This window comes from Mixophyes fleayi, chromosome 9 (genome assembly GCF_038048845.1).
Source record: "Mixophyes fleayi isolate aMixFle1 chromosome 9, aMixFle1.hap1, whole genome shotgun sequence".
Classification (NCBI taxonomy): domain Eukaryota; kingdom Metazoa; phylum Chordata; class Amphibia; order Anura; family Limnodynastidae; genus Mixophyes; species Mixophyes fleayi.
The window spans coordinates 128,295,442-128,320,218 of NC_134410.1; the positions used below are offsets into that span (position 1 = coordinate 128,295,442).

Below are 24,777 nucleotides of genomic sequence, written 5' to 3' on the forward strand. Positions count from 1 at the left end.
TTTTACCACAGGGAACAGTTCCCCCTACGCACATCAGACTTCTTGTCAGTAAGTGTGTTACACACAAACTGTCTGAGCGTGAGCGGAATAATAAAGGGAATACTCGTAGAATATTTAACTTAAACCAGGAATTAATGTATGGCTGCTGAACATACGTATCCTGTCATCCAGCCGGCAGCCACGTTCTGGATCAAAAGGGGTGGGGGAGGTCAGCTCACCTGGTGATCGGCGTCCCCCCTGCTACAGGGGCTTGTAGTTTCACAACACCTGGAGTGCCACAGGTTAGCCAAGCCTGGTTTACTGGAACAATCCCAATTTTTGGTGACTGTTCTACCCAATCTAAGGGGCAGGTCAAGACTGTGTACTCTATATACACACTGCATTCTTTATATACTACACTATGGTACTAGCTGTCCTTCGTGAGCTGACCACTCCCCCTCTAGTGTCTGGTCCCGCCTCTATGATGGCCGGCCACACCCCCACTGGTGGGCCCCTAGCATTGCAGTCCCCCGGTGGGCCCTTCATGCCCCAGTCCGACACTGCCATCGTCTCTCCTTCACCCCATCACCACCTCAAACTCCTGCCTGCAGCACGTCGATTGTGCTTCTCCCCGTCTTTAGAGCTCACTGCCTCGCCTGACCAGACTAGACCCCAACTTCCAATCCTTCAAGTGCTTGCTGAAAACTCACCTCTTCTCACTTGCCTATCCCAACCCATCCTAAAACAACTCCCTCCTCACGCTACACCTGCCCAATCCACTCATTTCTCGCTCCCCCATTGTCTCCGTTTGTTTCCTCGTCCCTCTAGAATGTTGGCTCTCACGAGCAGAACCCTCTGAGCATTTTGCCTCCTGTCCTCACTTCCTCATCCTCTTGTTAAGGTTTATGTTCTATGTTGTGTCATCTGCTTTTGTTTGTTCTTTTGCACCAATATTTATTTGTATTAATTTGTTTATCGATAACGGAATGGAGCTGCGGAATCTGTCGCGTCATAAATAAATGATGATGATAGTACTGTTATTCATTGTAATGTATTACTGGATTACATCAGTTCTCCAATCTCAACTTTTACTGACCGAAAGCCACCATGATGACCATGATACGCACTGTGTTGTATGTACTTGTAGCTTTAGGTGTAGCAGGTAAAGGGGCTGCTGTAGGAGGAGAAAGGCGTCGGTAAGGAAATCGAAGCTGTTGCTGTTAAATTTCGGATATGGAACATCATTAATGCAGATCTGTAAGTGTCGCCACCAATGGATAGGGAATTTGTTCAAATGTGTCCGAGGAGGTCGACAGAAGAGTTTCATTCATATATTGCAGAATCGAGTGGTCTAATCATCATCATCTATTTATATAGCGCCACTAATTCCGCAGCGCAGTACAGAGAACTCATTCACATCAGTCTCTGCCCCATTGGAGCTTACAGTCTAAATCCCCTAATATACAGACAGACAGACAGGCCGAGAGAGACTAAGGGCAATTTATAGCAGCCAATTACCCTACTAGTTTGTTTTTGGAGAGTGGGAAGAAAACCGGAGCACCCGGAGGAAACGCATGCAAATACGGGGAGAACATACAAACTTCTCACAGATAAGGCCATGGTCTGGAATCGAACTCATGACCCCAGTGCTGTAAGGCAGAAGTGCTAAACACTAAGGGTTAGATTTACTAAGCTGCGGGTTTGAAAAAGTGGGGATGTTGCCTATATCAACCAATCAGATTCTAGCTTTCATTTATTTAGTACTCTCTACAAAATGACAGCTAGAATCTGATTGGTTGCTATAGGCAACATCCCCACTTTTTCAAACCTGCAGCTTAGTAAATCTAGCCCCAAGTCACCGTGCTGCCCGTAATCATCAGCCATCCTGCAAATGGAAGCTCAGATGGATCATCTACCGGTTGACTTGAAAGTTTATATTAATTATCAAATAAAATGTTCCTGAATTGATTGCTAAGATTATAATTATTTGTGTGAAAGACCTGAAACAGTACGTTATCCATAAGTTAAATTTGGTGGCAAGTACTTTCCCACTGTGTGTGTATGTGTGTTTTGTATGGTGGCACTCCACGCCGCCACTTCTCCTACCTTCTTTCATTGTAAAACTATCAGATTCCATTCACACACATTTTCAATACTGCCACTTCTACATTTCCACTTCGACCACTGGTTAAGACCTAACCATATGGCCATCATGACTCCTCCCTGACTCCTCTGAGCGCTGTTTGGTGGACATGCCCACAATTGACTCACTTCTGGGCTAGTATCAAACATCTAATTCCATCGATTCTCCAGACTGATGTACCACTGGAGCCAAAATGTTTCCTTCTCCCACTGGGAGCCCCCTCGGCAACCCGTCACCAGCATAAGCTGGCTAGACACATCATTTCGGCTTGCCAAATTTCAGCGGACTGGCGGCAGCAGCCTCTCCCCTCCCTCCAGGCCATAATCAATAGAGTCTGGCAGACGCATGGTATGGAATATATGACCAACATTTTTCTCAACTCGTCGAGATCCTTCACCATGGTTTGGGACCCATGGCTCTCTTTCTATCAAGCTAGATCTCCATTCTCCTTACCATTTCAGGTGTCTCAGGTCCACGCTCCAATTGCTTCTTTCTTATTACCTCTAACTTCTTTTCTCATGGAATTAGCCAGTCCTCTTCTCTTTTTCCTCTTCCCCTTCACTTTTTACTCCTCTTCTTCCCCTACTCTTCTATTTCTCTGAAAACTCTTGGTCGTTCATTTTAGCTCATTTTATGTTCCCCCTGCATTGGGATGTTTCGCTAGTCGTAGATAATGTTTACACTTTTTGTCTGAATATTTGTATCACATTACCGGTTGTATTTCTATTTCTACGGCCCTTGCAAAAATAAAACTTTAAAAAACATAACAAAACCTAAGAATGTGATCCTGCTGGAAATCACATACACATTCTAATGCCCTCAATGATTCTGAATAACAAGAAGGTAATTTCCTATTGTCCTTATGACCACTTTCGGCAGCAATTATCATTTTTTTTTTCACCCTAGGTGGATTTGGTGGTACCAATATCTAAAAGGTCTTTAGAAACTGTTCCTTTGGTATCATACTTAACTTCTCAGTAATAAGCATGGCCACGTCCTTCGGCTTCTGTTTCCACGTAAGACGTACGGCTGGCCAAGGAGGCATCTAAAGGGTTTTGGCTGCAATATCTTTTATATATTTCTTTACCTCGTGATGCACATGCAATCATTTACATAAAGCAAATAAATGAAATTCAGTAACAAGTGTTATACGGTCTATAAGCAACAATGCACGAATAGAACTTGTGTGAACACAAATTCACTTAAGCTGGGTACACACCTATGTAATTATTGTGCAGATTACATGTCTTACAAGCATTTGTTGCGAGAATTTTGGCGCACCCACAATCGTGTTTTATCGTCATCGTTCCATCCAACCATCTCTTGATTTGGTTGGATGGAACGATGACGGATAAATATGTAAGTGTGTACGCACTCACAACCAGCAGTGTAGGCAGATATCTGTACAGTGTACAGTCACAATCTTTTCAGCAGATGCTTATGAGACATAAAGATCACAGATCTGAAGGTAAAGTTTTGGTGACATCATTACAGAATTTGCATCTGAAGTAAGATTACATAGGTGTGTACCCATCTTATATAACTGCTGTGTACACTGCGCTTCATCCAACTGTTATAAACAGTTCTTTTGCAAGTGACTTGAATCGTGTTAACTCCTTCCACAATGTACAGTGCAAGTAGACAACACTTTCTGTTACCACAGGCAAGATGATATATGCTGTATTTGCAGTCAGTAGGGGCGAGGCACATTCTCATATAGCCCTTTGTTGTTGGTATTATTTCCACTTGTATAGTTATATAAAAAAAATATAAGACATTTAGTTCATTTGAAAACCTACCCTGCAATGGAGTACCTTGGATAAAGTACCCTGCAGTGAGGTACCCTGGGTAAAGTACTCTGCAGTGAGGTACCCTGGGTAAAGTCCCTTGCAGTGAGGTAGACGAGGAGGTTATATCTGAATGATGGTAGGTTGGGAAGAAGAAAAGTTTAGTAATAGGGTCAGGGGGGGAAAGGGCAGGAAGCGAGTCACACATCAGAGTAGGCCGACATCAGGAGAGGTTACTATGTGCTGGGGGAGCACATAGGTCAGCAAAGGAGCTAACTGCTCCAGGGGGACGTGGCGAGGCATCCAGTAGACACATTGCGTATATCCAAGAGGATGAATCAGGTGGGTGTATCCCCTTTGGGTACCTGAGATAGAAGCTTTGGGGTGGGATTAAATGTGGGTAGTGGGCGAAGCAACCTGGGAGGGAGATAGGGATAGTGGGATTGTAGAGTATTGCGGGCGGTGTGAGTTGAGGTGAGGTAGAGGGGGAGAGTGTAGTTAGCGTAGGAGAGAGAAGGCAGAGGTATAGAGCAAAACAGGAGTGTGGAACAAAACATAACAATGTAACCAAACATTTTATAATTGAACAAGGTAAAGTGGTATCAGGTGGTTGTGCAGTAAAATAAACATTAACCAGTAGTCGGGTGGTCTCGTGCAACAACCCCCACCCGAAACAGGCCAGGTGGGTGAATGATGCAGGGAGACTAGGCAGGTGCCAACATGGGCAGTCGGTGGCATCTGTGGTGAAGAGCTGCTACACAAGAACACCCAGCAGAGATGTTACGAAACAGAACTACAGATGAACGTAATGCAGTATAGTACAAGGGACCCCAGGTCCAGCGGCCACGTCCCCCACAGGAGCAAAAATGCAATAGGAGCCGAGGCCCCCCAAATAACATTAGATAAGACTAACATAACCGTGTGATAATAGAGAAAGTACCATATAAAACAATAAAAAGGGTAAATATAGTGGAATAAAGTGGTGTTCTTGTGTGGACCACTCTAGTATGATAGATAATACTAGAAAGGTGCAGGAGGGTAGTAGGCCTGATAACAGGCAGTGTGGAGAGATGTGGGGCCTAGAGCACAGAAAATGATGTGGGGTTTTTTGAAAGCCGCCCCTGATGTGCCTATATCTGCAGATATATCTAATTTAGCTTCACGATCTTTTTTTTTTTTAAAAGATATTTTATTGAGTTTTACAATACAGCCAATGAGGGAAACAGACAATACAGGTAAAACAGAACTGCAGTAAGGTTTCCACGTAATATAAGTAGCGTATTGTTATTGATATGAAAATACAAAAGCAAATTTAGGGAGAGTTGGAGGAAGGGAAAAGAGAGAGGAAAGGAAAAGGAGTAAGAGGGACAGGGGAAATCACTAGCGAAAGCGATGGGTAGAAAAGTAAGGAGAGGATAGTGAACCATGACAAGGCTAAAGATTGGTAGTTAGGGCTCAAAGGCCTTAAAATGCAAGAGGAGGGGAGGCTCTGTGATACTCAGTCCAAGGACCCCAGACCTTATCGCATTGGACAGGAGTGCGGCGGAGAATGCTAGTCATATACTTCATATGATAGACTTGCCAAATGCGGCTGATAACCGAGGGCAAGGGAGGAGGACTCGGGTTTTTCCAAAAAAGGGCAATTTGGCATCTAGCAGCACTAAGTATATGTGTGATAAGTTTCTGGGTTGATTTTGATATCTTGGGAATAGAGCGCGGGAGTAAGGAATACAAAAGAGATGGAGGAAGAGAGATCTGAGTGATACTGGAGATTAACCGATGGAACAACTTCCAGAAAGGAAGAAGTTTTGGACAGTGCCACCATATATGAGACAGGGTACCCTCTCGACCACATTGACGCCAACATAGCGATGAGGAGCTTGGATATATCATGTGAAGACGGTGAGGCACCAAGTACCAACTGTAGAAGATCTTGCGACTGTTTTCGTTTATCTTAATGCAAATAGAGGTCTTTGAGAGGTTCAGGTGAATCTTAACCCATTCCCAGGGAGGCAGCGTCTCCGCCATGTCCTCCTCCAATTTGAGCTCGTGAGAATCCTTAGGGGGGCAATTGTATTTTACCATAAGGCGGTAGAATGTGGAAATCAAGCCCTGAGAAGAGGAGCGAAGATCACAAAACGAGACCAAAGGAGAGGTTAGATGTATATCAGTGACTGTAAGTCGGATAGAGTTATATAAATGTCAAAGTTGTAGGTACTGGAAGAAGCAGGACATGAGCTTCCCGACCTTTAACTTCTACTTGAAGGATTAAAGACTCTCCTCCACGATGCTACATTCAGTTTACAAATGCAATCCCTATTTTCATAAGGCAGTAATCCGTAGGCTGCTAAGAACAATATTGCTAAACATGTGATGTATGTATGCAATGACACAAGCTGGTTATAACATAAACACACTCAGGGGAAGGCTGTTCTTCCTGTTAGGCTGCAGAGCTGGGTCGTTCCCCCTTCCCCCCTGGGCTAACTTTTGCTTCCAGTCCTTGAACACACCCTACACCCAATAATGTTTTATAAACCGGTTAGACATGGACAGAGCTAAACATGCTACAAAAAAAACCGAGAGAAGCTGGATACAGACTAAGGGCCTGATTCATGTCCGAATGCAACTTGGACGTATGTTCCGTATTTAAAAAGAGCATGTAACTTGTGCATAATTGCACACGTACTCAAATCCAAGCACATTAATTACGAAGTTTAAAATCCCCTTACATCATATGAAACAAGATTGTGTGCCAGTGGTTTAGCAAAAAACTTTTGTGGAAGTGTAATTTTAGATTTCAGTTCATTGCACTGAAAAAGTGTCGAATTGATCGAATCAGTGTTTTGCAGCAAACGTGGTATTGCAAGTGGCAAAAAGTTGGCGGGAGAACAATATACAGAGAGAGCACTCACACAAAAAAAGCATAAAACGCTATAGAAATAAATGTCTGATGGGAGGAAGGTAATCAGAGAACACACAAAAAAAAGCCATTGATGTTAAAAATAAATTTAGTTGGACTATTATTTTATCTAATTGATTACTAAATTGAAAATATGTTCACATTATGAAACAATATTGTGTGTGTGTCAGTGGTAGAGCAAAACGCCGCTGTTTGCCAGGGCTGGCGCTACCATCAGGCAAAGCGACTGGGAGCCCCCAGAACTAACCCCGGGTCTGGTTGTTGCAAACAGTAATTGTTGATTTCTAACTTTTTCATCATTGCAAACAAAAGTGACAGAGCAAGAGGAGCGAAAAGTGGGTGGGAGAACAAGAACATATAGAGATAGCACAAAACAGGCCTGTGCAAAACACTATCTAAAATAAATGTATGACACCCTTAGAAAAGTAATCAGAGAGCATAACAAGCTATTAAACAGTAGTGCATTACAGATAAGGTAGCAATTCTCTCATCCCTCCTTTCCTTATCTCATTGACATTTCACCTGCTATGGTAGCTATGTAAACAGAATATTGTGGTTTGTTATATTTTGGCATGATACGTCACAGTTTATGTGAACAGTGTACGTGTTTAAGTCTATTTCTGTTGTCATGAATCAGTCTATTGAACGGGAGCATGTCAGTACTGCTCTACAAGAGATGTCCGTCTCATACGGAACCCTCCAAAATGATGATCTCTTATAAAATGACAGCTCTTTCAAGTGTTAAAAAGGCAATACCTGCAAAACCACGGTGCCTCGTGCTACGCTATTGGTCCACGCAGTCAGAGCCGGATTTAGACCTCATGGGGCCCTAGGCAAGATGCTGATCTGCGCCCCAAAACAATCCATAGCACTATATTTTTTAGCATAGCATATATTAACGTTTAATATCTACTAGAAAAGATTTTATTCATTTTGCTGTAAAAGCATTGCTAATCTAATATTTTGTCAGCACATCATACTATTTTACATTTTTATATTGCATGTTCAGGGTGCCGCATATCATTTTTGCCCTAATGGCATGTTCATTTACTAGTTTCCTTTAAATTTAATACATTCCACAGCATTCACCCTACTCTGCATGCACAATCTTACTGTAAAAAAATAACAAAAATGTCAAGTTGACAGGCCTATTAACAATGGTGTTCCTTAGCTGCAAGCATCATCATGAAGTCAGGCCTGAAAGCGACAATGCACAGGGCTAGCAATCAGAATACATCTTACATTCTCCAATACACTTGTCTGCTATTATATAGCTACCCTGACTATACTGCACATGGACGTGAAACAAATGATTCTATCTTAGCACTGATTGCAATTGCCTGTGACAGATTGAGTGTCAAGTACATGACACTGATTTGGGACAGGAGTCATAATTCGGTGACATTGGAGAAATGTTACAGATGACTCCAGAAGGACATGGAGCATATCCTACTTATCCCAGCTACCTCCCAACCAAAACCACATCCCTTGCGTTACTCACCCGTCACCAGAAGTGCTCTTTAGCCACACCACTGTCTACTCTCTCATCTCCATGGTAACCCCAGCAGAGCCCAATCACCCCCTTCCTAACATCAACACAGACAGCTGCCTGATTGGCTGGCTTCATTTACCTATTGGTAGCCTCTGCTGTCAATTGACAATGACCTAACGGCGCGACGGGACAAGGTAGGCTGCGCCTGCTAAATCTGCATGGGTGTGATTGAAAATGTGGCCTAAGTCACGTGATTGCATTATGATGTTTACATTGGAGGTGGGTGAGGGAAATCGTTTGCCAAACAGGGGCCCATTTTGGTTTCATTTTCCGGGAGGAGGTAGTGGAGAGGGGACGGCTGGCGGGCCTCATGCTGCGCTCCAAATTCTGACAAGGGCTGCGCCACTTACCACCTTGCTTACCATTCCGTTGGTCCTGGGGGGCCCCCTGGTACCGCCAGGCCCTAGGCAGCTGCCTAGGTTGACTAATGGTAAATCCGGCCCTGCACGCAGTAATTGACCCCATTCGGTTTTTAGCTGAAGATGGCAGATTGGGCCAGAGCCATGGGGCCCCTTACCACTCTGGGCCCATCTGACTCTATTATAATCCAACATCTCGTCCAATGCCATTTCCTAATACAAGGGAATGCTGGGCTATGCCAACTTCTTCTGTTAAAATGTCATCCTACGTTCTTAGGCTGCTCTTTTCACCTGTTTCATTTACGTCCAATACCATCTCCTTCTATTATCATTTAGAAATGCTGGGCTCTACCCAATTTTTTTTTTATCAAACTGCCATTCTATCTGTATCCGCTCTGCCACTGTGTTTCATTTGCCTCCAATACCAATTTTGTTTTACTAGCAGGAAATGTATATTTCATTAAATACTAATGTTGCCTGTTTTTCAATTAATCCAATATAAAATTCTTCTACTAACTTACAAGGCCATCAACAAAATTGCACTGACACACATCTCCTCACTTGTCTCAAAGTATCTCCATACTCGACACCTCCGTTCTGCACAAGATCTGCGTCTCACTTCCTCTTATTCCCGGTTATAGGACTGTTTTCGGGCTGCGCCCACTTTGTGGAATTCCCTCCCTCACACAATAAGACTTTCCGCTGGTCTTCACACCTTCAAGCAATCTCTGAAAACCCACCTCTTCAGACAAGCTTATAATATTCCTCAACCACCCTCCTAATCTCTCTAGGTTACCCTATTACCACCCTCTATAAAGCTAACACAAGACAACAACCCTCTGACCAATATTGCCTGTGTGACTGATCAGAATGATGTAGCACTTACCCTTGTGTTAAAAACTTCTATTGTCCCATAGATTTGTAAGCTTGTGAGCAGGGCCCTCTTACCTCTCTGTCTGTATGTATTATGCAGTATTGTTTTATTACTGTTTGCTCCCAATTGTAAAGTGCTACGGAATCTTCTGACGCTATATAAATAAAGGTTGATGATGATTATGATATAACAAAAATCAGCTAAATATTATGCATTTCTATGAAGTTGTTACCATTATTCATCATATTTACATGTTTGGGGGGGAAATCCTAAAACAAAACATCTACCTATTTTGCTAAATGTAGAACCAACACCAAATTACGACAAATGTTTTGTACACAAAACCAGAACACATAATACTAATAAAACTTTCTAAATCAGAAACATGTTCTGTTATGTAGCACTGCATATAACATGCCGGGTCCTGAGAACAGAGACTATACGTTTCATAGGGAAACAAAAGTCAAACCACAAATTATTTTTAAATACTTAAGTAATAAAATGCTTTCTATGAATAACCTCATCTATGCACAAAACAAAAAATATTTTGAATTATCCAGACCTATATTTATTCCCATTTACATAGTTACAGTTTTATTTGAAAATGCATAAAATACTAAGTTCTGTGCTGTTGTGTGCACTTTCAGTAATTGGTATAAAATGTAAAGCACATATGAATGTATTTGGAACTGTGTGTGTTTGTAATGATGGAATCCTTAATTCGGGACTGAGCATATTTAATAATTAGATGGACAAACTTTGGCATTAACATTATTGTGGAACTACAATATTCAGGTGGTCCGTGGAAAGAACCACAATACACATATATAATATTGTGTATTTTTTTCCTAGGGCTCTGCAACATAGGACCATCTGTGTGTTTGTGCACGTATGTTTGTTAGCGTGTTTTTATGGGACAGTGATATTTATTTTAATTAGTGGTGCAGAAACCAATTTATATAGCATTGCAAATGTACTGATTTTTCGATGCTGTGTTAGATTTCTGTATTATTAATGTACTGATTTCTGATACAATAGGCAAATGTTGGTGAAAATTTGTTTTGTAACTCCTGAGACAGTATGTCATGATTTGGTTGTGTAAGTTTTTTAGAAGAAATAGCAACTAGGCTAATTAGACCTTTTTCATCTGTGAGTGACCAGCACTTGAATCCACAGCAGGAGGTAGTTACCTATACCCTGGCTTGTTAAAAAAAATAGACAAACTCTGAACAATGTAGACAGCAAGAGAATTGGGAAGATTGGTGCTAATTTTATTAAGTATAAATTGCATTTAAATTCCAAGTTTAGAGAACATATTACATCCTGATGCTAATCTTTGAATGTAATATTTCAGGCTCTTTTGTGCCTGGGTGGAAATGGGGGCTGGGTTACCCCCTGCCAAAATGAGTCAGAAACTGTTTAATAAGAGCACTGTTTGACCATGTTTTGCATCATTCCATCTGTTACTTCTGGATGATCACCAACACCTCAAACTAACGTATAACAGTCCTTGTCAGGGCTCTTGAGCAATAAACCATCACTGCTTGAAGATTCTGCCTGAGACTATTACCTGCTGTATCCTGTGACCAACAGATAAGAGCTTACACTCTAATCCGTTCCCTGGCTGTCCTGTGTTGAACCCAGCGTCTCTGTGCCAACGCTCTGCCCGCTACCCAGCAGCCCTGATCCATAGTAAGCGGTCAGGAGGTACTACCCAGCCCACAGCAAACATGCGCTGCTCAGCTATACCAGCTGCCCCAGAAGTACGCAATTCTAGGCTCTGTAAAGGAGTCCATTGGAGGCAGCTGAATTCTCCTACAACTATTGTGCAGCTGGTGAGTGCCTGGTGGCAAGGTGACGCCAGTAGGAGTGGTAAGTCGGTTACTGACGGTGAGGAGAAAACCCAGATAAACTGTGCAGGAAGAACGTCCCTCCTTTCCTCTGCCCCCTACAGACTGGGAGGGGAAGTAAGCCCATCCGGTAAGTAAGTATGTGCATATTTTTGTTCATGTCGGTGCAGTCATGTTTACAATGTGTAAATAGTTAAATAGCATCATAGAAAATTGTGTTTTTTGTATGTATGGCAGTTTATGCTTGTGTATGTATATGTACATTATGCTTGTATATACATGTGTGTATTTGTGTATATGTATATTCATCATCATCATTTATTTATATAGTGCCACTAATTTTACTAATTTATATAGTGCCACTAATTTCACAGCTGTCCAGAGAATATTTGTTATGCAAATCAGTCCCTGAGCTTACAGTTTAAATTGTCCAACACACACACGCAAGTGTGTATTTGTGTATATTCATACTATTCTTGTATATGCATGTATATTTGTTTACAATGGTCATATACAGTGGTGGAAGTAAGGGGTATACAGGGGGTGTCATACTGCCAGTTCTCTTACTGCCTTCATTGTAACATTATCACATTCTAGTCGCTTACATTATATATATAAAATGACAAGAATTTAAAATGATAAGCATCCTACACTTGTCGGCTATTAGAATAGAAGCCGGTGAGACTGCGGCTTGCGATTGGTCCAAGCAGTCACCGCCCCTGCCCGCTCTGGGTTTTGCAGTCAGTGTTTTGTGGCATTTTTAGATTTTGTGGGTCCCAGTTGTGTCGGGGCAGGGGCGCTAGTCACTCTGGCTGTTCCACGTATAGTCTCACGCCAGGCAGACAATACTAGCAGTGTGTCTTTGGTTACATCTAAATGGAATGGTTTGGAGCGTTGTCGAAACGTGGAAGGACATATTGTGCCCAGTTGAGCACTTATTGCTACCCATCGCCTCTTCACTACCTTCAATTCCTTCCTCTGCCCCCCCCCCTTCCCACCTCGTTGTCAGAGACAACGTTGGTACTTACATATGTTCTTCCCCATTGCAAGAGGTGATGAGACGCAGCCTTTGAGAGAACACGAGCAATAATGTTCCTTATGAACGGAACGATACGTGCAGGGAAGATTTGTGGTCCCACATTCAGAGAAGCTTCTATGGGATATCTGAATGTAGCAGAAGTATCCAGCACGAACAGGGAATGACACCTGAAACTGTGTAATGGAAACAAGTTATTTGTATTATTATTGTCTGCGGAAATGTGACAGCCCCTTGAAAGAGAAAGTAGGAGTGGCTCGTCAATTAAGCTCTTAGAACTGTCATACTTCAACATTCTTTGTATCTTAGAGCGTCTCTCTTTGTAAGTATAAAAATCCAAGCAACTCCATTATTGATATTTAAAGGCTTATTTACAGGGGTTTCCTGGGCTATGGGGAGGGGGGGGGGCATCTGTCCCCTTGGCTGTTCCCATAGTGGGCTACCTTGGGCTAAGTTACTGGGCTACCCAATCATTTTTTCCTTTAAAATGTTCCTAAAAGGCTGCTGAGCCGAGTCTTGCCCTTGCAGGCTAAAATTTGCCAGCCAGCCCCTGCTCATTTCCGTCATATGACCTCTGTGTCTGCAATGCATTGTGGAATTTATTCACCATGAGTAACCTCAGTGCTACACAGAAGTGTCAAACAGGAGACAGAAATCTCTTTTCCTCCACTCTAATCAGCATTAGTTTGTCAGTCTACAAAGGAATTGCAAATGGGCGCGTGTGAGCTCCGATATGGGTTGTGAGGCCATAAATTGGTTACTCACTAAAAACAATAGTGCATTTAATGACAATAGATGTCGTTACTCGGTAAGATTTTGTTTATTTTGCTATCGTTGGGCCGGATTCAGAGTGGAGCAGAAGCGCAAATTAACTTGCGATTGAAAAAGTTGCACGCCAGAGTATGCCTATGTGCACCGTGTTCAGAAGATTCATCCAGGGGTGAATGAGGACTGACAGCAAACACAGCCGCTTACTGCAAACGTGTTATTTTAAAAGTTAGCAACACAATTGCTATGAAGCATCATTACAATTGAATAGCGTAGCTAATACAGCAGGAAAACCCTCCCAACATGCATACCAAAAAAATATTGTTTTATTTTTTTTATTTTTGCTACAACCAACCTAGCAAATCCTAATCAATGGGCGAGCGAATATTAAAGTCTCAATTAGTGAATCATTCAAAATCCTCTAATTACAAATATAAATTAATAGATGCACAAACACACACATATATTTATTTTGTGTATATATGTATGTGTGTGTATATATATATATATATATTGTTAACATAGAAAGAGGGAAGATGGCGCCAAATACGGTAGTGTTAGCTGGTACAGATCGTCCAGACAGTCAATGTTACTGTATATAGAGATGCAAGTACAAAGTGTTCATCATGTCAGGCTGGTATAAGCAGTATCAACCAATTTTCATAATTCCTGAACATATGCCGAAATACAGACAGAAGAAAGCAGAAAGCAGCGTTTCAGATGTATCCGTGACAATCAGTAGCAAGTGATAGGTGGCAACTTTCCAAAAAGATATAAATAAACAGCTTATCTGTATCAGAGGTGCTTGGAGCTCTATATACAGTAACATTGACTGTCTGGACGATCTGTACCAGCTAACACTACCGTATTTGGCGCCATCTTCCCTCTTTCTATGTTAACATTGTTTATTGCTCTATCGGAGTACCATCCGAAAATTGAGAGGGAGGCTGCCTACTCTTATGAAGAATAGTGTATACCAAGATTGGTTATTCATAATTTTATTTACTCATCTATTTCGAGTTTGAGCGCCAGTATTTATTATATCAAATACTACATATATATATATATATATATATATATATATATATATATATATATATATACACACACAGATTGTTGATTTTCTTAAAAATTAAAAAAAGGCCTTTATTCCAAATGGGACTACAGAGCTAAAATTCTTAAAAAATACATATATACAATATGCAAATTACTCCAAAGACTGACCAAAGTAGTACTTCAATAATTTGCCAATATCAAGGCTAACAACAGACATACAGAACATATAAAAATGTCTTTATTTGTCTTTACCTTAGTATAAAAAAATCATTTTTATCCCTGATTGATAAACCACTGGGCGTGTAGGTGACATCATAAGGGGGCGTGTTATAGTTGAGCATATATTATTCACACTTATAGAGCATATACTAAAGAACAGAGCCAGTGGGCGTGTCTAAAGGCTGGTGGGCGTGTCTAAACGCTGCTCTCGAAGGTGCATTATTTTAATTTATAAAACAACAACCCAAATGTTAATCAGTGAGCATGTTTTATGTGTAACATGCTGAGCACTCAGTGGTAAGACGAAATGAGACGAGAGAGTGCCGCATAGATGTAAGAGGCATGTTTTTGCCAGAGTGTTAGCGGTGCATGTTATAGTCCAAAGTATATAAGTAATGTACTTTATTACCAGTAGCAGTAGCTGATTGATAGCTCAGTAACTACTGTCAATCTTCCGATTGAGTAAATATATTCAAGCTCAAATTCTAAGTTTATGAGTCATATTGTTAAAGCAGCAATCCCACATACATTTATTGTTTTATTCTTTCAAATATAGCAAGATAAGTACCATTTAAGCATGCACGTGATAGCTATTTCTCTTAAGCTGGGTACACACTACAGAAATTTCAACCAACTTTTTATGCCGAGCGATTTTACATGCGATCGATGGTCCGATCGCTCGGTCCATGGACTGCATACACACTAGCCTTATTTAGGACGATAAAGGGAAGAGCAGACGTCCCTTTAGCGACTTTTTACAGCCATGTTGTCGTGAGCAATGACTGTAATTTCGTACCCACTGTTGTGGATCGGTCGGAAGTTTATACACACTACACAGCGGAAACGAGATTGGAACGAAAATATTAAACGGGACGACCAACCAAATGAGGCAACAATCGTCCATTTGGGCAGGCTTTGGACCACCATGTCTGCACACACTGACCTGACTTTTGAACGAGCGGTCGTATGTTGGCTGATTTAGCCGATTACTGGATGAAAACTGTGTAGTGTGTACCCAACTTTAGCTAGGCTCTTCCAGATCGTTATCTCCTTTTCAAAAGCTCTCTGGTTGGCAAACAAAAATGTCAGACAGAGGCTCACGGCTCTCAGCATGTCATGGGATGGCTGAGGGGGAGTGTAATTCAGTGCAGAGCTCAGAGGGGCATTTCAAATCGCCTCTGCTCACTACATCATGTGAAATTTAACTGTGGTTGCCATGGTAGTCCAGAATAATAAATCATTATTAGCGTTATTGAAGGAAACAAAAAATGAAACAAATAAAATTGTAAATGCCAACATTCTTCTTATAGCCCGCTTACAGCGATTTATGTTGAAAAACACACCTGATTTTTTTGTTCATGGGATTGTCACTTTGCAAACAGAACAATGTTTTATAGCTCAAGTATAGTATATCAAAGCAAAAAAATCATCCGTTCAGACATAAAAACAGAAACTCAGCAGACAGACATAACACTGTCACATAAATGTGAAATCAAATGAAGTCTGCTTTCGTGCTGGCATTAACAAATAAATTCAATATATGACCTTCTTAAGTTATGGGGAGTTTTTAAAAAAACGTCAGTCTGTCTGTAGATACTGCCAGCACGCTTAAGTGGCTGTAGCTTCCTGGTTCCAGCAAGTTATAAAGAATGGCGAAAAGAAACACAATCAATATAATAAAGATCTCTTCAAGTAAATGTTTAAACAGTGTTGTTTCCAAAATAATGCCATTAGGCATTAATTAAACTTCCAAAGCCTCTCTGATACAGGAACAACAACTGCCTGCCACACGAACGTGGGAAAGAAAATATTTGCTTAAGTGCGCACAAAAACATAATATATGCACATGGGTTGTAGAAAGCAACTATCAGCGACCGGGGTGGATTCGTAAACAGCCAATCAAAAGCGTTTCGCTATAGCTGGAGACCATGGTTATCTGTATTAATATGGCTTGGACCACCATGTGTGCGTCAGTGTCCCGCTAGCTTGGCCGAGTTAGTACGCCCCCCTTTATGTATATGTTTGTTTAGTCCAATAAGTGACCAGCCATTCAGCCTTGAAACCCAAGATGAATAGCATAATAAATGTAAAAAAGGCTAAATAAATAGAATCGCAGTAATGTCGTTATAATATGAATCAAACAGAGGAAGCAATACTACACCCTGGCCGGAGATCCGTCAGAATCACTCGGTGATTGTCTGGACGTCATCATATGGATCCAAATCCACACCTCAAAATCCGCTAATGGCAGCCAAAATCCACTTCATAAGGACAGCTTGATAAGTGAGTTTTTGTACCATATTGTGTCCGGATTCTGAGTACCGGAGGGTTAATTTACAGCGCCGGAGGGGTTAAATCACCGGCGCTAGGCGCCGCATAAAAAAGTTAGTCATAAAAATGTATTGTATTAAAATAAAAATCTATTTTAATGTGTGCGCCGCAGCGCTGGATGAGTAGCACCCAGCCCAGGAGCACCAGTAACCGGGTACACTCGCAGTGTCAGTTACCCAGAAGAAATACGGTTCTGGATGCCGGTAAGGAGTCCAGTGGTGGCAGCATTTGTAAGCCCCTCCTACTGCGGTTAGAGGGCGCATTAGGGATACTAAAAGAGAACGGTGCAAAGTAAACCCAGCCGGTTCCCAGCAACAACAGACAGGGTGGCATAGGCGGTCCACACTAATGTCTATACAATATTTATACAATTAAATATTTGCATAGTTTCGTACTTACCATTCGATGGGCAAGTTGCCTTGATAATTGTTAGCACATAGGGCCTGATTCATTAAGGAATGTAAATGCTGATACGTGTTGTATTTTGCATTAAACTGCAATGCACATGGCCAGAAACTAACTATAGGACAGTGAACGCAAGTATATGCAATTCAGATTCGAGCGCAAAGAACTTCATATTAGATTGTGAGCTCTCAGGAGCAGGGCCTTTTTCCTCCTGTCTTCTTGTTCATTCCCATCATCTTGAGTTTTTGTCTCTTGTATGTTCCATATTATGCTTTATGTCTTTCCAGTAATTTTAGTTAGTCCAGTATTTTACTTGCCGTTTAACTGTGTGTTTTGTTTCATGCGGAATTCCTAACTATACAGTGCTGAAAATTATTATGCTGCTCTTTGAGTAAACAATTATGATAGATGGTAATAATGTCAACTATGGTTTCTAGTGTCACAAATACCCGCTTCTTCTTTTACTGTTGGTTGCTAGCGTTGTGGCAGCGTTGTTTGTGAACCAGTTTTTGGAACACAAGACTACAATGAGCTCCAAACACTTATAATAAATGCTAGTAACAACCTGCATGTTAAATGAGTGAAAACATTTGAATTTGTTGTGCATTTTCACTTGTGTTTTTGCTAGCATTAAAAAAAACGGTGACATGAAGCTATGTGGTACTTGTTCTTGGGCTAAGGAAGAGAGGAATGTTGTAGGCGTTTCCTTGGAATGCGCGCGGTCACCTCGTACAAACAGGCTCGTCCATGGCTTCTGGTTTCTGTGTGGGACAACAATTGTATCACATGTTGTGAGCAGCTGTGTATCTTCAGCGTTTATTGTAGTTGGATGGAAGGACAATACGGTATGGTCACTCAGTTGGATGAGGCTTAATGGTTCCCTGACATTACATGAAGCTATATGAAATGAAGATAGATCATTTTCTGTTCTTTACAGCTTGGATAGCTGATTTTAAAGTGAAAATGGGATACTCCAGTTGCTGGTTCAGTAAGGAGAAATTAAGTGGGTCCCTACAAATGTCTGGGGGCCAATGAAGTCTGTAGACAGTTGTGGTGGGGTCCCCCTTTTAAACCCCCTAGTGCAAATGCCAGGGGAAATGTTTTATTGTATTGAACCCACACATGGGTATAGACGTTAGCAGCAGATCGTTTAAGTCCTGTAAGTTGCCAGGTGGGGCCCCCATGGCTCAGACCTGTTTTTACAGCACATCCCACTGATGCTCGATCGGATTGAGATCTGCATGGCACTGTGACCGGTCTGTGGCTACACAGCAAGCTGCGATGCACTGTATATGTTGACACCTTTCTGTCATAACCAGCATTAACTTATTCAGCAATTTATGCTGCAGTAGCTCTGTTGTGGGATTGAATCAGATAGGCTCCTTTGCTCCCCCCGTACGTCAATGAGCCTTGAGCACCCATGACCCAGCCACCGGTTCACCAATTGTCCTTCCTTGGACCACTTTTGGTCCATGTTAGTTACTAACCCCGTCATATGCGGAACATTCCACAAGACCTGCTGTTTGGGAGATGCTCTGGCCCAGTCGTCAACCCATCACAATATGTCCCTTGTCAAAGTCGCTCAGATCCTTATGCTTGCCCATTTTTCCTACTTATAACACATCAACTTCAAGAACTGACTGTTCACTTGCTGTTTAAAACCAATGTGTTTTGTTTATATTAAACTACCCAGAGGAGCTGGTAGATAAGAGCCTGGATCCATTGTAGCACCTTGTATCATTTATGGCAGGTCGCAAACGTGAAAGCCTTTGAAAATATCTCTTTCAAGACAATGAAATCTAACACATGTCTGCAATCTGCAAACATGCCTACTGCAAAGACAGGTTTATATATTAATGACAAATTCACTACTTACCAGAGGCATGTGTGGTATGCAGATGAAGGGGAACTTATGACCTGTTGTGTGGAGGTAAATCATGTTTGTAAGCCATATCGGTGAAAAGTTAGGACAGGGTAACAAAAACCTGACTTAAAAGGTGTTTCTCCAGCAGAGTCATAAAACCCTATTTTGCATTTTCACAGACCTTTTTGTTCTGACATCACAGGAAGGGGGCTGTGGGCCTTGCAGCTTGATTTTAAAACTGCTCTGTGACTCTAAGAAATTGTTCACTTTTGGGAGTCAATTTGATATTGAAGAGTGTCCCATTTTTCCTGCTTCTCCCGGCACCAGAAACTTGATTACATGTGAGTTATCAATTCTGTGTTTTATCCTTTTTATTTTATAAGAAACAATTCTATTATATTTGTATGCCTTTTATTAACTGTTTTATCTTAAGCATTGTGGATGTATTTTCCATATTAAATGACTCTTAATAAGTTCAAGGCTCTGTGTTCTTACAAATTCACGCGACAGTTTGGTCAAGACGCTACATAATTGAAACGAGTAGAACATTGTGGTTTATGTTAACTCTGATTAAAGTAAATTGTGCTAGATTAATTCTAGGGAGAACCGAAGGCTTCCTAAATAAGAGTGTGAACTCTTCATAAAAAATACCTTGGTGGTGGCATAGTTAGTACGGCAAAGCTAGTGTGTAGCATAGATAGGGAAGGATTTAATCATTTTAGACAGACCAGGTGGTTGTTTTTTGGTTAACCCTGTGTCACACACGCGTCACGAAGGCTCAGTTGAGTGTTGTTCGTGACACAAGTGTATTTCAGTCTTTAAATAGATTATTCCAGAGTGAAATCAATAAAACTAACTGCAGCCATGTCCTCAACCTACATGAGCTGGTTGGAGTCCTCAGTTGACTCCTCTTTGTTAATTATTGTTCCATAGATAAGACCTTCTGATTACGCAGATGCTCAAACAAACGAGAACATCTGGCAAGATGTCTTAATCCCATTGTCATTGTACAATTCTGTATCTATAATATTCCCGTTTAGTTTTTTTTATAGGTCCCTGTGCAAGATGATTTAATTTCTGTAAATATAGACAGAAATTGTAAGAAGTTAATTACATTAGTGCAGTTGGGGAATTTCACCAGGCATGGCATGAAAATAGACAAACGTACAACATAAGAGGATATATTGATATTTGTCCCGAGTTGCTCAATGTAGCTAATATTATTAGCACTGAATACAATTACCTTATGCACAAAAATAAAAACATTAAATTATTTATTACTCAAAAGCATGTTACAACAGCAGGTGTGTATTTTTTATGATATAAATTGTCTAGAAGATAAATTAGCTACTTCTTGGGCAAACATTTGTTCTGAACATATCAAATTGAGAAATATTTCATACAAATTTATAAAATATAGTATATTACCTTCATACAAATTTTTTTTGCTGTAGTTGGTTCCCAAGATCACCTGAGAGAGTAAGATGAAAAGGTAGTTTTGCATTCTTTAAAGACCTAAAACTGCCCGTTCTGATCCCTCTAATCCAGGTCAATGCAAAGAACTGCACTACTTATGAATATAACTGGGAAAACGAAGCTACACAGCTAGCAGGTCAGCAATGTTAAAACCCGGCACATGAAATCTACATGCTACATGGCTTCATTGTGATTCATTTACATGCATGTGTTATGAGCACATGCATGTGATCCTCAACTACTAGAACTGCTTCTCGAGAAGTTCAGCTTTAGCAGCCACCTATCCGAGGAACTTGATTTGTTCCTCAATATTCAGTTATCCCCCAAGACTTAGGCTTGGATAGTAGTAGTTGTTGATTAACAATTGCCTGATAAAGTGGACAGAACATGGTAGGAGGCAGTCAGTAACCATATGGTGTAATAGTGCAAACTGAGAATGAGACAGGCAGGGGTTAATGCAAATAACAGACAGGCCAAGGTCAGGAGTAGAGAAGGCAGCAGTTACTTTAAACAATCCGGGTTAAACACTGATAGCAGAACAGGTGAGGATACAAGGCACACTAGGTCAAGCAGCAACTATCACTAGCATTGGTTTGAGGCTAGAAAGAGGTTTATAAAGGTAGCAGTACCAATCAGAACTTCAGGGTGACTAGCTGCATGAGTTTGATAGTGATTGTACAGCTGAAACTGCCAGAATGAGAGATGAAGAAAGAGGTCACCATCAATACTTGGAAACAAATGTCCTTAGACTCCATCTTGTGGCAGATAATAAGTACTGTAGGTTTTAAACTAGCAATAACCTGAAATGTTTGTTTTCAATAGAAATAAACCTGCTAAAGATCTATATGTAAAAAGCAATTAAAAAAATTGTCAGAGTTTAATCTTAAGGACACTACTTTTCACAGTATATCATGTCTTTGTCGCCATTAAATAGTACACATATATTTACATATTAGTAAATATTATAAGAAATATTAATTTACTCATTACATACATTACCATTTAAAACATTCCTTATTATCTTTCTGTTACTACATGAAATGTGAATGTGTTTTCTCTGTAACCGTTTTTACCAATACACCTTGCCATTTGTCTGTGTCTGTACCGGCTTTAGGGCAGATAAAACAGGGCATGTCCCCAAGGCATTTGCTTAGCCGGATGCCAGGATCATAACTGGACCTTATTCTTATCCAATTTTCATATTATTTTAACTGTAACTGCTCATATGTGGAGGGTGTTCTTTTTATACTTCTTAAATAATTTAACTTTTTAATCGAGCAGGTGTTTGGGCCCTGCTAGTTTTAACAAATATCTTGCACATATACAAGATGGCAAAGAGATCTTGTTGACCCTCTAAACTTGATGGAAACCTCTCAATGTTGACATCTTGTAGAAACCTTGTGGTGTCATGGTTATAGCCTAATCAGGATAATTATTAAATAATATGGTAATGTTGTCATGATCCGTATCCTAAAATTTTAAGTTACTTTACTTAAAATGATTTCCAGTAAATTATTAAGTGTAACCGAGCAAGGGGTTAATTATTTAGATGAGGAAGACAGACATACTTCAGAGGCCTGCTTTCTATCACTTTATCTTGATTACCTACTTAGAGATGCCCTGTTATAACAGAAGAACTATTATTATTATTTTTTTATTGCTTAATTAAGAGTTCCAAGGAAAGATTGGCTAATATGCCTATTAGGGTCACTCCAATTTCAGTGTATAATCTTCACAGGAAACATAATGGATCAAATCATACTTTCCCTAATCCATGTCTGGGAAAACCTCTGCATAAATTTGTAACCTTTGAAAGTAACAACATAAAATGTCAATGATATATATACACCCATCCCCTTCAAGGAACCTAGGATGATGTATCTCTCCTAGGAATCCATATAACATAATCAGGCTTCATAAGTACATATGTGGAAAATTATACCATAGTACGTGGAATTAATGTCATATTTGTTATGTTCCAGAAACGAGTTATGATATATTTTATAACTCATTACTAGAACTATTTTTGGATAAAAGGGCAATAAATCAGTTGCAAAACAGATTAGCATATCAGCATACCTCTTTCAGTGATGTCACAGAGGAGGGGGGTTGGAGCTCAAAAGAAAATTAAAAAGTTATTGTAATGATTTTAGAAATGGTGAGCAATTGTCCCTACCTTTTACCCTTCCAAAGGCAGCAGATTATAATTATATGAATGCGTTTCTTTCATTTTTATGTTTAATTTTAAATAAACTTATATATTTACTTATTATCACCATTTCTACTCAATAAACATTGTGACTTTTTCTCATATTAAATCACATTTAATAATGTTCTGTCTTTGTGTTCTTAAAGAATTCATGTGTCAAGATAGGCTGATATGGTGTTAAAAAATCCTTCACACTGTAAAAACATTAAACTGAAAGCAGTTTGGGGTATATTACCACACTACGCTAGTGTTCCTTTTTTTTTTTTTTTTCTTAACAGTTCTAGTACATGGAGAGATCACGAGGTCTCACCAAAATGACCATGTTAGGTATATTATTTGTGTGTGTCTTTCAAATAATACTGCAATGCTCTTCTGTTCCGAATTGCTTTATGATTTTTTGGAACAGCAACAAATCTTCTTCTCTTAAGAAAGCGTGGAACCCCATACCCATTTTCCCATAAATATTCAGGAGAAAGGATTCTTGTTGGCTTGTGGTAGAGAAAGTATTTGTTCAAATAGCTCTCATCATGCCAAATGGCTTCAATCTCATTTTTCTTGTCCGTCATCATGGCAATATGGCAGAAATTGGTTAACTTGTAGACCTCTTCTACAATCCCCCCAAAAAATCCCCCGGCATAGTAAAAGTCCCCCTCATCTCCAGGAATGTAGGCTGTAGACTCTTGTCGGCGCTCATAAGTGAAACCCTCACGAGATAGGCCGTATAGACCAGGATGTAACGTCCCAAACAGGTCGCTTAAGATCTCCACCCCAACGTCATCGCTGAACCTCATGTCGACGTCCACGCACACCAAATAGTCCACTTCATTGACAAATCGTTGACGTGAATAATCACGTATCATCTCCATACGCCTCATAGATACCTCCTGCCATCTTTGGTGGCTGGGAGCTTCCAAGATGACCAGCTGCCTCCCCTCACCGAGGGCAATGTTGGGAATATCCCTGACATGGTCCGTAAACACGTAGTAGTTAACTTTGCATCCTGCCATGAAGTACTTTTCAGCGGTTTCAATAAAAGTCTGGATAAAGACTGTATACCTGTAGAACAAGCCATCACCATTTAAGATACATTAGGTTAATAAAAATGTGGCGATCATACTAAAGTGTAACAACATCTTAACCCTGTAATGTCTCACTGAAATAATTGAAGATTCCAGTACCACTCCCTGGAGTGTTCCCAGATTCCAGTCCCACCCCCAGAATGTTCTCATATTCCAGTCACAACCCCCAGAGTGTTCCCAAATTCCAGTTCCAATCCCCTGGAGTGTTCCCAGGATCCAGTCCAACCCCCCTCGAGTGTTCCCAAATTCCAATCCCAAACCCCGGAGTATTCGAAAATTCCAGTCCCTATCCCCCTGGAGTTTTCCCAGAATCCAATCTCAACCCCCTGGAGTGTTCCCAGAATCCAGTGCTGCCCCCTGGAGTACTCCCAGATTCCAGTCCCACCACCTGGAGTAATTCCAGATTCCAGTCCTACCCCCTGTAGTAATACCAGATTTCAATCCTAATCCCCTGGACTATTCCCAGATTCTAGTCCCACCCCCTTGGAGTATTCCCAGATTCCAGTCCTACCCCTGGAGTGTTCCCAGATTCCAGTCCCAACCCCCAGAGTGTTCCCAAATTCCAGTCCAACCCCCTGGAGTGTTCCCTAATTCTAATCCCAACCCCCAGACTATTCCCAGGTTCCAGTCCCAACCCTCCTGGGGTATTCCCAGATACCAGTCCAAACCCCCTGGAGTACTCCCAGATTCCAGTCCAAGCCCCCTGGAGTTTTCACAGAATCCAGTCCCAACCCCCAAGAGTTTTCTCAGACTCGAGTTCAACCCCCATGGAGTACACCCAGATTCCAATCCAAATTCCCTGGAATGTTCCCAAATTACAGTCCCAACTCCCAGAGTATTCCCAGATTCCAGTCCCACTCCGTGGAATAT

The 24,777-nt window shown here is 40.9% G+C and overlaps 1 protein-coding gene across 4 annotated transcripts in view; it reads right to left on the reverse strand.

Moving 5' to 3' along the window:
* Positions 1-20,457: 20,457 nt before the first annotated feature.
* Positions 20,458-24,777, reverse strand: part of LOC142101319 (histo-blood group ABO system transferase-like) — a 37,169-nt gene continuing 32,849 nt past the window's right edge. For all 4 annotated transcript variants that reach the window (XM_075185705.1, XM_075185704.1, XM_075185703.1 and 1 more), the window contains one exon: positions 20,458-23,884. In XM_075185705.1, coding sequence (XP_075041806.1) covers positions 23,161-23,884 — 724 coding nt within the window. In that variant the 3' untranslated portion in view covers positions 20,458-23,160. The remainder of the gene's footprint in view (positions 23,885-24,777) is intronic.